Here is a 12,996-nt window from a genome sequence, read left to right as displayed (position 1 = left end):
TTTTTTTTTGCACCAAAAGTTGTTGATTGTTGTTTTGTGAGTTTATCCTATAATAAATCCTTAACATTTGCACAGTTGAGAGATAGATTGACAGTGAGTAGTTGCTAGTTTGTTTTTTTTTTAAAGATAATCTTACCATGTAAGTCAGACTGGCCTGGAACTCACTGTATAGATCTCTGACTGTCCTCTACCTTTCGAGTGCTAGGATTAAAGGCATATGCCATCACCACCCAGCTGCTAGTTTATTTTTTAATTTACAATTATTGAATATTTCCTAAGCAACGGAAAGTGTTACTCAGAATTGGAAAGAAACTCAGTCTTTAACTTGTTCCTTCCAGATGAGGTCTCTATGGTCTAATTTTATTGTTTGAAGTGCCGTAAACCTCACATTGTCCTTATTCATAGACAGTGCATTTTAAAAGTAAATACAAGGCTGGGTGAATTGTTGCACACCTTTTTCATTTCAGCACTTGGAAGGCAGAGGCAGGCAGATCTCTGATTTTGAGGCCAGCCTGGCCTACATAATTTCAGTACTGCCAGAGCGCCATAGGAAGACTCTGTCACCAAAAACAAAACAAAAAACAAAAAAAAAACCAGTTTTCCAATTTATCCCACCACCAGCCCCTTTTATGCAGTTGAACATGATAACATGATAGGTGGCCCCTTTTATATCCAGGAATTATGGCTAGGCTAGGCAGTGGAGCTCTTGCCTGCTGTATTCCAGCACTGCGGGAGAAAGGAAGGAAGTTTCCAGACTTGCATCTGCCCTATGTTTAGTGAGGGTGACACAGCTACAGTTTAAGCTTAAATTCAGTAGCATCCTTTAGGCCTGGGTTCTATTATTGTTATTTATTTATTTATTTATTTATTTATAGGCAGGGTTTCCCTGTGTAGCCCTGGCTGTCCTGGAACTCATTCTGTAGCCCAGGCTGGCCTTGAACTCTTGAGTTCTGCCTGCCTCTGCCTCCTGAGTGCTGCTTAAAGGCACGTGCCAAAACTGCTGGGTCTGTTTTTTTTTATGCCTTCTTATTTCTTCGTCTCTTGTTGATGCTGAATTTTTTAATGTTTATGGTTTTTGCTTTGCTTTGGGGGATGGTTTCCCTATGTAGTCTTGGCTGGAGGCACACTTGCTATGTGTACAGGCTGGCTTTCATCTGCCTCTGCTTCCTGAGTGCTGGGATTAAAAGTGTGTGTGTCCACCCATGCCCGGCTTTTAATCTTTATGTTAATGAGTGTATGAGTTTTATTGTCGTCAATCTTATTTTGAGCCTCACAAGTAACTTAAAAGTGGGCAACTTTTTTTTAGCAATTCTTTTTAGAAGAACATTAATTTTTTTTCAAAAAGAACAATAGAAAAAAAATAGGTCCTCATAGAATACTAACCATAAAATAATTGAAAAATTTGACTGCCTTCAAATTAGAAACTTCTTCATATCAAAAGACATCATTATAAGGGCTAGAGAGATGGACCCGTGGTTAAGAGTACTTACTGCTGTTGCAGAGGACCTGGATTCAGTTCCTAACACCCACACAGCAGGTCAAAAGGGCTTGTAACTCGAGTTTCCACACCCTCTTCTGGCCTCTGTAGGCACTGCACACACATAGAACACAGGCTTACATGCAGGCAAAACATTCATACACATAAGTAACCTCTGTAAACACTAGGTATGTTGTACATATAAAATAAATCTTTTTTTTTTTTTTTTTTTTTTTTTTTTTGGTTTTTCGAGACAGGGTTTCTCTGTGGTTTTGGAGCCTGTCCTGGAACTAGCTCTTGTAGACCAGGCTGGTCTCGAACTCACAGAGATCCGCCTGCCTCTGCCTCCCGAGTGCTGGGATTAAAGGCGTGCGCCACCACCGCCCGGCTTAAAATAAATCTTAAAAGGAAAAAGTGTAATAGCGCACACCTTCAATCCCAGCACTTAGGAGGCAGAGGCAGGCAGATCTATGAATTCAATGCCAGCCTCATCTACAAAGTGAGTTCCAGGACAGCCAGGACTGTTAGACAGAAAAACTCCATCTTCAAAACAAAACAGAACAAAAAGAAGGCATCATTGTAAATACATGTACAGAACTTCATGTGTGAAATTCTGAAAAAATTAAAAAGATATCATTACCAAATAGGAACTCCAGAAGAGAAGGTATTTATAATAACACCTCTAACTCGTATTTAGAATATACCAAGCACGAGCATAGCTTTAAACAGTTTACAGAGAGTCCATTCAAATACACTGGGTATGTGGGAAATCGGTTTGAAAGAACGGGTGTCACAGAGGAAGGTGTATTACTGCACTGCTTCAGACAGAAAGCTTGTGCTGTGAAGGTTTAGTCTTCTTCCTCAGTTGAGTTGACTGGTACATGGTGCTCTGTATTTGAACACCACTTTAATCCCAGCACTCAGGTGGCAGAAGCGGCAGTTCTCTGCCTTCCAGGCCACCTAGTGCTACATATATATCAGATTTTCTTTTCAGTTTCATTGTTTGGCTTTTATGAGATAGGGCTTCATGAAGCCAAGACTAGCTTTCAGTGTCTGATGTAGTTGGTGACGCTGACTTTCCTAATCCTCTTGTCTACCTTCTAAGTCAGTGGTTCTTTACCTGTGGGTTGTGACTCCTTTGGAGTTTAACAACCCTTTTACAGGGGTCACATATCAGATATTTGCTAGTATTTAGGCATCTGGCCTGGCCTGACCTTGGGGTTCCGAGAGGCTATATCTTGGCTGCAGCCACTAGGAGAACCTGCTGGGCACATTCACTACACTTTTAAAAGACCCCTGCCCACCTCCTGTCTCTTTCTGTTCCTTTCTTTCTCTCTCCTTCTCTCTGCTTCTTTGCCTGTCTCTCCCCCCTTCTCTCTCTCTGCCTCTCCTGCTGCTCTTGTCCCCAGAGGCCAGTCTCCCCCAGTTCCTTTCCCCTATTTTCTGTTTCCTCTCCCACAAAAATATACCCTTCCACATGAGCTCTGTCGCATGGCATCTTTCTCTCTGTTATCCCTTTTTAAATTACAACATTATTTACAATGCAATTCATAATAGTGGCAAAATTACAGTTACAGAGTAGCAACAAAATAATTTTATGGTTGGGGTCACCACTACATGAGGAATTGTGAAAAAAAGGTTGCAGCATTAGGAAGGTTGAGAGCCCCTGTTTTAAGTGCTGGGATTGTAAGTGAGTACCATCACACCCAGTATATTCTATTGTTTTTTTAAATTACTTTATGTTCATTGTTGTTTTGCCTGCATGTATGTCTGTGTGAAGGTCCCCTGGAATTGGAGTTACAAACAGCTGTGAGCTGCTGTATGTGTATTGTGAATTGAACCTGGGCCCTCTGGAAGAGCAGTCAATGCTCTCAACTTCTGAGCCATCTCTCCTGCCCGTATTCTGTTGTTTTTTAAGATTATTTTAAGGATCCATAATAACCACACTTTAGGATAAATTAGATGTTAAAGTCGGTTTCTTTAAAATGAATACACAAGAAACTTTTTTAACTTAAAAATTTTATATGTATGGGTGTTGTACCTGCATGTATGTTTGTGCCCATGGAGGTCAGAAGAGGGCATGAGGTCCCCTGGGACTGGAGTTAGAGTTGTGAGCCATCTAGGAATAGAACCTAGGTCCTGAAGAGCAGCAAGTGCTGTTAACCACCGAGCCATCACTGTAGCTCTAGGGAATTATTTTTTTAATAGTGAATAGTCAGTATATGGGTTCATTTTAGAGTTTTTGTTTAGTAAGTAATAGGCTCTGGGTTCAAGCTTCAGGACAAATGAGAGAGGATAGAGAACATGGAGAGGATGAGTAGAGAGGAGGGAAGTGGTAGTTTTCGTGTTTGTTTCGTGTGTATGCAGAGGGCAGAAGGCACCACCAGAGTGGGTGCTGAGAAGTGAGCCCCAATGCTGTAAGAGCAGCAGATGTTCCTAATTGCCGAGTCATCTCTCCTGCCCTCCTGTGCTCAGTATCTAAGCATCCTTTATTTATCTGTTTGTTTATTTGAGACAGGGTTTCTCTGTAGCTTTGGAGCCTTCCTGGAACTAAGCTCTTGTAGAACAGGCTGACCTTGAACTCACAGAGGCTAGGATTAAAGGTGTACCCTACCACTGTCCTGCCTTTATTTACTGTGTGTTCTCTCTAACACACACACACACACACACACACACACACACACACACACACACGAGCGCGCACGCGTGCAGGCACACATGCACCCCCTAAGGGGTCGGTGGTGAGGAGTAGGTTTTCTCCCTGTACTATGTGGAGCCCAAGGATTCACCTCAAGTTGTTAGCTAGGCTGGGTAGCATGCGCCTCTGTTTACACACTGAGCCATTTCACGAGCTCCTGGGTATTAGTCTTATAAACAGAATAAAAAGCCCAGGGTTTGGAAACAGTTTAGGCTGAGTGCGTTTCCTCTGCTCTGGAGTGTCCATATGAGGCTCATTTTTTTCTTGAGGTAGGGTCTTGCACTAACTATATAGCCCAGCCTTCTGATACTCATGGTACTCTTCCTGGCTAAGTCTCTGCAAGCTGAGGTTGCAGGTGTGACCACTGTGCCAGGCTGTAATCTCTGTTTTATGTATTTTATAGATAAGGAAAACCTACTTAGGGTCATGAGCGTGAGCCACAGTTCTTTCTACAAAGCCTCTTGCTTATTACTTATAATATTTTATTGCTACAGTTGCTTCTATTTGACAGGAAGCTGTCAAATAATCTGAGACTAGACATTTCTGTCAGTCCTAATAATAGTGGCTCCATTCCAAGTAGGAGTGAAGCTGGGTGTGGTGGTCCAGCAGTCAGGAGGCTTGCCGTTTGGGACTAGGTCTTGAAAGGAAGGAAGGAAATAAAAAGGGGGGAACCAATAGACCAGAAGAGGGATCATTGTTAGTCAGACTCAGGAGGGGACAATGAACCGCGTGTACTTTTTTTTTTTTTAAGACAAGGTAGGCTGGCCTCAAGTTCACTTTGTAGCTGTTATCCTTTTTCTTGGTATTATTGAACCCCCAAATTCTATACGAATGAGAATCTTATTTGTTAATGCTGAAATTTCTAAAATGGTGAGATTTTTATTTGTTTGGTTGTTTTTGGTTTTTCAGCACAGGGTTTTTCTGTGTAGCTCTGGCTGTCCTGGAACTAGCTCTGTAGACCAGGCTGGCCTAGAACTCACAAAGGTTCGCCTATCTCTGCCTCTTGAGTGCTGAGGTGGGTAATTTTTCTATGGCAGTATCTTTTAGGATTTGATCCAGAGGAACCTAAAACAACAAAGAGTGATTGGCTGGTCAACACAACAGTTAGTTTCTGTGGCCTGAAAATTCAAGTATACCATTGTGAAATAACTGGTGTGTTTAGTATCGGCAGCAGGATATTAAGCATCATAGGCTGTTTCCTTACTTGTGCTGACTTATTAGAACAGGAGAGATAATTGAAAGGTGGTAAAGGCTAAAAAGAGAGACAGTAATTGAACATAGTGATGGATGCTGGAGTTTCAGTTGTGTCATGTGACCAAGTGGGATAGAAGCAAGCAGAAGCACACTGGCATCTTGTGCTCAGCTCCTCTCCTACTAATCCCTTCTCTTTTTCCATACAGACCTTTCATACACCAAGCTTGGGCGATGAGGAATTTGAAATCCCACCCATCTCCTTGGACTCTGACCCCTCCCTGGCTGTCTCAGATGTGGTTAGCCACTTTGATGACCTGGCAGACCCGTCTTCCTCACAGGATGGCAGCTTTGCAGCTCAATATGGAGTTCAGACATTGGACATGCCTGTGGGCATGACCCACGGCTTGATGGAGCAGGGCGGGGGGCTCCTGAGTGGGGGCCTGACTATGGTAAGAGGGGACATAGCAGCAGGCTCACCGAGCTTCTAGGGACGGCTCTAGTGGGACAGAAGTTCATCTCTAGTCCCTGCTACACTTGGGTAGTTCTTGTTTCTTCTTTCTACGTAAGCTAAAGACTCAGCAACAAAGACTTCATTTTACTTGAATAAATGAGATTTTCTTTAAAAATAACTTTAAATTATAAAATATCCAATCTTAATTTAGATATTTGAAATGAAAATGATTCATTTTAAAAAAGGGTTTTGTTTGTAATAGCCTTCAGTCTTAATTCAGATGGCACATAGAATGGTTTATTAAAAAATGGGCTGAGCCAAATAAAGTGCTAATTATAGACTCAGCATTTATAGGTGTTAGCATCTCCATCTCATGTGTTTATAGGTGTTAGCATCTCCATCTCATGTGTTTATAGGTGTTAGCATCTCCATCTCATGTGTTTATAGGTGTTAGCATCTCCATCTCATGTGTTTGAGGACAGCATCTGTCTCCACCCCAGCTCCTGTGCTCATTGCCCATGCACTACCACTGTAAACATTATTGTTAGAAGATGCTAGTGGGTATAGATTGTTCTCACTACTCACGGGGTATATTAAATGAATTATTTGTCCTTTTCTGTTTGTTTTTGAGTCAGGGTGTCACTATGAAGCCCTGAATGACTTAGAACTCAAATATGTAGATCACGCTGGCCTCAAACTCTATCACCCCCTTCCTCTTATCTCCTGAGTGTTGGAATTACGGGCAGGTGCCTCTTAACATGTTTTTTTATGTAGACAGATTATCTGATGTTTTATAAGATTTAAGTGATCATAGTCTACATAAGCCAGGGATGTGTAAGGAGGGGGACTTGCTGTTTAATGTTGTGTGTTGTAATTAGTCCTTCTGCTTCTCTCAGGACCTGGACCATTCTATAGGAACTCAGTATAGTGCCAACCCACCTGTCACAATTGATGTACCAATGACAGACATGACATCTGGCTTAATGGGACATAGCCAGTTGACCACTATTGACCAGTCAGAGCTGAGTTCTCAACTTGGATTGAGTTTAGGAGGTAGCACCATCTTGCCACCTGCCCAGTCACCTGAGGATCGTCTTTCAACTACTCCGTCACCTACCAGTTCACTTCATGAGGACGGCATTGATGATTTTCGGAGGGTAGGCATTCCCTGCCAGAGTTCATTCTCCTGTTAGTCGAGGTAAAATGCTTGCCAGATAAAGCCTAATCATCTTTACTTGGTTCTGGGTGTGGGTTCCTACCTCTTAATTTTGTTTATAATACACTTCTTGATTACTGTTCTTAGTGATCCTCACATACATATATGGCTTTCAAAACCATTGCTTACATTTTTAGCTTAAATGCCATGGCTGTGGCTACTTTTCTTTCTTACTTACTGAGCCATCTCTCCAGCCTAATTTTGTTCCTATGAAAAACCCTTAGCCAGGCTGTGGTGGCGCATGCCTTAATCCCAGTAATCGGGAGGCAGAGGCAGGTGGATCTCTGTGAGTTCAAGGCCAACCTGGTCTACAAGAGCTAGTTCCAGGGCAGGCTCCAAAGCTACAGAGAAACCCTGTCTCGAAAAACAAAACAAAAAAACCCTTTTCTTAATTCTGTCCGTTTTTCTCCCTGACAGCAACTTCCGAGTCAGAAGACAGTGGTAGTGGAAACAGGGAAAAAGCAAAAGGCTCCCAAGAAGAGAAAAAAGAAAGACCCTAATGAGCCTCAGAAGCCAGTCTCCGCATACGCATTATTCTTCCGTGATACTCAGGCTGCCATCAAGGGACAGAACCCCAATGCTACCTTTGGTGAGGTGTCGAAGATTGTGGCTTCCATGTGGGACAGTCTCGGAGAAGAGCAAAAGCAGGTGACTAGTGGGTGGTAAACATTTGCTAAGGTTTTAATTGAACAGAATCTTAGTGTTCTGTTGCTGTGAATAGACACCAAGACCACAAAACTCTTATAAAGGAGGCTTGCTTACAGTTTCAGAGGTTTAGCCCTCTCTGATCATGGTGGGGAATGGGGCTGATGTGGTGCTGGAGGAGCTGAGAGCTCTACATCTGGATCAGCAGGCGGCAGGAAGAGAGCAGCACTGGGCCTGGCTTGGGTTTTTGAAACCTCAAAGCCCACCTCCAGTGACACACTTCCTCCAACAAACAGTGCCACTCGTACTGACTGGGCGTGGGAGCCATTCTTACTCACACCACCATGGTACTTAGCTGTCAGAGCTTTGTTAATGGCAGCCATGCATCCTTTATCTTAGCACTTAAACAAAAAATCATTTTTATTTAGTAGTTTTTGTGGTGCTTGGTAGCAAACCCCAAGGCTTCTATACATGTATGCTCTCCTACCCCAGAAGATCCATGGTTCATGGTAGAAGAGAAGAACTAACTTATATAAGCTGTCCTCTAAATGCTATATGCATTTCCAGAAACATACACACGTATACACAAAATAATTGATTTAAGTTCATTATAAAAACACTGCATCTTTCATAAACTGTAAAATAACTATCGTTCTCCTCTTTACTAAAGATGGACTTTGCTAGGTGTGGTGGTGGCACAGGCCTTTAATCCCAGCACTGGGGAGGCACAGGCAGGTGGATCTGAGTTCGAGGCCACCCTGGTGTACAGAGTGAGTTCCAGGACAGCGAGGACTATAAAGAGAAACCTTGTCTCAAAAAACTAAAGATGGGACTCTAAGGTTCACTGCCCAGTTAAGGTCATACAGCTTCTAAATGATAGGGTTAGGATAGTCTAGTTTCCTCATTTCAACATTCCATGTGGCATCCATTCATAGTGCCTAATCCCTTTTGTGTCTTCAACTGTTTAGTTTTTAGGCTAACTTCCTAAAGCCTTGTATTTCTCCTGTTTGTACAGTTAAGCTGTTTCTTGATAAGTTGCCTGTTAAAATTATGCCTCAAAGTTTCAGATACAATTTCATTAACGGCTTTCTCATGAACTGTAAACTTGAAAACTGTAATTTCCCTAAATTTAAACTGAATTAAAAAAATCAACCAGTAATAGTGGTATGCACATATAGCACTTGGGAGGTAGAGGCATATCATGAATTTCAAAGGTCAGCGTGAAGGTGTGTGCCGCAGGGGCACATGTACACTGAAGATAGCTGTAATTTTCACTACCCCACATGCCTGTATCTCCTGTCAAAGCAAATCCTCAGTGTCTACAAGGTTGGGTTTAATATTATTTTATATTATTAATATACCATATTTCAGATATTTGTTGCTGCTTTAATTCTCACCCTCATCCTTTTGGGTTAGTTTGGTGTTTCTGCTGTTCTTGCCTGGATTTCTTACTATTGTAACAAAATGATAGAATATGGCTGGTTATAGCTGGCAGTTATTACCATCTGTTAGTCGGTATGTTGTTGTTCCTCCATGTAGTTTCTCATTTTTTAAGAAATATGGTACATTCTAATGATCAGATCACAGAGAAAGCCCAGACTCAATAGAAGAGGAACTGCCTTCAGCTTTTGGTGTGGGAGGGGAGGCACACAAGAGGTAAGGACTCTTGGGGCCATCTTTGATTACTTAGCACATTTATAGGGGAAGTCTTGGAGTTGGGCAGTATTGGGCTATATAGGCTACTGATAGGAGGTGGTTTTATTTTTGATATAGCAATGAGCATGGATTGCTGTTTACTTTAGAAGTATAGAAATTTTAGTAAGGCAGTAGAGTGAATTTGCCATAAAGGTTGTCATTATGGCTTGCTCCACTGAGAAGAGTGGTCTATGGTTGGACTGAGTTCTTGATGTACAAAAACAGTCAGTTTCTCCTTGGAGTGTGGTTCATTTGAGATGGTGTCTTTCTCTTAGGTGTATAAGCGGAAAACTGAAGCTGCCAAGAAAGAGTATCTCAAGGCACTAGCTGCTTATAAAGACAATCAGGAGTGTCAGGTAAGATGATAATAAATGGATGTCTTAAACCAATTCTTTTTTAAAAAATTGTTATAGGCAGATCTCAGTCTTTCTCACATACACTAACACACACATGGAGGGGCTGGAGAGATGTTCCCAGCACTCACACGGTAGCCAAGGACCAACTCTAACTCCAGTTCCTGAAGCTCTCCAAGCATACATACGGCGCACATATGTGCAGGTAAACACACATACACATAAAATAAAAGCAGATCTCTGTGGAACCTATTATTACAGAGTAAAAACTGATTTAAAGCTTCCCTAGTATTTCATATCATAAGCTTACTTAAATAGTCTTTGAGTTTATCCATTATTTTCAGCATTTACTTAGTCTTTATTTTTCTATATGTTACTTATCTTTGCTTGAAATGTACTGAGAGTGAATGTGTTGCCTTTTGTTTTGGTCATCAGGCTACTGTGGAAACAGTGGAATTAGATCCTGTTCCACAGTCACAGACTCCTTCACCTCCTCCTGTAACTGCTGCTGACCCAGCATCTCCAGCACCAGCCTCAACAGAGTCACCTGCTTTGTCCCCTTGCATTGTAGTTAATTCCACGCTTTCATCTTACGTGGCAAACCAGGCATCCTCAGGGGCCGGAGGTCAGCCCAATATTACCAAGTTGATTATTACCAAACAGATGTTGCCTTCTTCTATTACCATGTCTCAGGGAGGAATGGTTACTGTTATCCCAGCCACTGTAGTTACCTCCCGTGGGCTCCAGTTAGGCCAAACAAGTACAGCTACTATTCAGCCCAGCCAGCAGGCCCAGATTGTCACTCGGTCAGTGTTGCAGGCAGCAGCTGCAGCTGCCGCTTCTATGCAACTGCCTCCACCCCGACTCCAGCCTCCTCCATTGCAACAGATGCCTCAGCCCCCAACTCAACAGCAAGTCACCATTCTGCAGCAACCGCCCCCACTTCAGGCCATGCAACAGCCTCCACCTCAGAAAGTTAGAATAAATTTACAACAGCAGCCGCCTCCACTGCAGAGCAAGGTTGTGCCTCCACCCACTCTAAAAATGCAGACTGCCCTGCTCCCTCCAGCTGTGGAGAGCAGCCCCGAGCAGCCTCTGACCTGCAGCCCCGAGGCCCATACAGCAGAGGCAACCTCTCCTGAGACAATTTGTGAAATGATCACAGATGTAGTTCCTGAGGTAAGCTTGAATTGTTTCCTCAAAAAAGGAAAAGAAAATCTATATTTGGGATACATATCTGATGTAGGCCAAGATAGACTGTGTTACCAAAGATAGCCTTAAATCTGATTCTCCTGCCTCTGCATGCCAGTTTTAACTTATAAAGTTATTTTAAAATAAAATTCTTAGATAGACTTTTCATGTCATTCTGCTTATCAGAACTCTAAAGCTTGGTTATGAAGGAGAAGACTAGGAACCCACCCTTTTCTGAAACTCCTTATGTGAGGGGTGTGGTGCCTGTTTCTCTACTGGTGTGTGTAATGTTTTGAGTAGGTATGTTGCACTCTAATACATCCTTGTTTGTTCCCTGTTGTAAGGTGGAGTCTCCTTCTCAGATGGATGTTGAATTGGTGAGTGGATCCCCTGTGACACTGTCACCTCAGCCTCGATGTGTGAGGTCTGGCTGTGAGAACCCTCCTGTCATCAGTAAGGACTGGGACAACGAGTACTGCAGCAATGAGTGCGTGGTGAAGCACTGCAGGTGAGCTCAGCAGTTCCTGGAGACACAGCAACCTTGAGTACGCAGTCAGGACTGCCTTAGCTGGAGCAGCTTGATGTGTGCAGATAGGCAGACGATGTCTGACCAGAGCTGCTACTAGAAGGAAGCTTTGTTCAGTTGCTTCGGGATGGGTGCAGCTCCATTGAAGATAGCTTGCCTGGCATGAGTAAGGGTAGCAGTACTCAAGAGATTGGCGCAGGATAGGTAATGGGAAAGCAGCAGAGTAAATACTAAACATTCCAGGGCATTCCTATGTCCATGAAACAGGGCGCCTGCGTCCTGTCCCCAGACCTCTACGAGATGGATCAGCACCGTCACCACTTTCGACTCTGAGGCTCTTTGTTCCTGTATTTACTAAGATGATAGTGTTATATTTTGGAGATTTAGGGAATTATTTGCATGTATTTTTCATTGAGAAGATAAAAGGATAGTTAGAGTATATCTAGGCTGTAATAACTGTTGTTTTTCCTTCTCTTAGGGATGTATTCTTGGCCTGGGTGGCCTCTAGAAATCCAAACTCCGTGGTGTTTGTGAAGTAGCCTTTCCTCTTCTCCAAGCCTTGAAGATTCATCTGCTGGACACAAGTCCAGGAGCCTATTTTTGAAACACAAGCTGGGCTTCTTCTGGTAGTGCCTGACCTTTACACCCATAGTCCTTCATGCCCCCACCTTTTCTTCAGCAGAGGCCAGATTTAAGGAACAGGGCCAGCGAATTTACTGTGATTTGGAATTACTTTCACTCTCAACTACAAGCAAAATTGCCAGGTTAATAGTACAGGGAAGGGTGAAGGGAAGATGGAAGCAAATCATAGAGGATTATTAGAAGAAATGTGTTGGTAAAATTGTCAGAGCCTAAAATGTTACTGGGGAAGTGCTCAGCTCTGTTCTTAGGAGACAGCCCTGGAATGGGGCTTGGCTACAGCTCAGTGATAAAGGGCTTTGGGTTTAAGTCCCAAGAGGAATGAAAATACTGAGCTAAAATGCCCCCCCCCCCTTAAAAGGGAATTACTATTATTAATCTACACAGTGTTTTAAGAACAAAGATTTGTGGGGCTGGGGTTATGGCCTAGCACTAACAAAGCTCTGAGTTAAGTCCCCAGCAGAAAGGTCAGGAGTTCAAGGTCATCCTCAGCCACCAGTAAGTTTGAAACCAGTTTAGGCTACACAAGGCAAAGGTAGAATAAAGGTTTTTCAGAGCATGGTGGCCCATGCCTTTAATCCCAGTATTTTGGAGGGGAACATAGGTAGATTTCAAAAAACAGAGGCTGGGTATGGTGCACTCTTCCTTTAATCCCAGCAGTTGGGAGGTAGAGGCAGGCTGTACATAGTGAGATCCTATCTCAAGGTCCCCTCCCCATTCCTACACATACACCTCTCTCTGCACATTGGGCTGGAGGGGAAATGACATCATCTAGGATTTTTTTTTCTCTACAAGCATTTCTGCAGTCAAAACTTTCTTTACCTGACTTGATTACCAGTTTTGCATGTAAGAGGCAGAACTCTATACCCTTAATGAGAGGTTTTGCAAAGTAAAGTTATATTTGAAACATC

At 42.8% G+C, this 12,996-nt stretch overlaps 1 protein-coding gene across 1 annotated transcript in view; it reads left to right on the top strand.

Annotated features, from left to right (window-relative positions):
- The window catches only part of Tox4 (TOX high mobility group box family member 4), a 14,663-nt gene extending 1,667 nt beyond the window's left edge, over nt 1-12,996 (top strand). Inside the window, exons 4-10 of the mRNA XM_041638886.1 lie at nt 5,576-5,818; nt 6,717-6,977; nt 7,454-7,684; nt 9,652-9,732; nt 10,165-10,908; nt 11,265-11,428; nt 11,925-12,996. Coding sequence (XP_041494820.1) covers nt 5,576-5,818; nt 6,717-6,977; nt 7,454-7,684; nt 9,652-9,732; nt 10,165-10,908; nt 11,265-11,428; nt 11,925-11,985 — 1,785 coding nt within the window. The 3' untranslated portion in view covers nt 11,986-12,996. The remainder of the gene's footprint in view (nt 1-5,575; nt 5,819-6,716; nt 6,978-7,453; nt 7,685-9,651; nt 9,733-10,164; nt 10,909-11,264; nt 11,429-11,924) is intronic.

The sequence above is a fragment of the Microtus oregoni genome, unplaced genomic scaffold (assembly GCF_018167655.1).
Source record: "Microtus oregoni isolate MIOR12 unplaced genomic scaffold, Mior012 000056F_ref0000123, whole genome shotgun sequence".
NCBI classification, from domain to species: domain Eukaryota; kingdom Metazoa; phylum Chordata; class Mammalia; order Rodentia; family Cricetidae; genus Microtus; species Microtus oregoni.
Note: the sequence above shows the minus strand (reverse complement) of the source record. Positions and strands in the feature narration are given on the sequence as shown.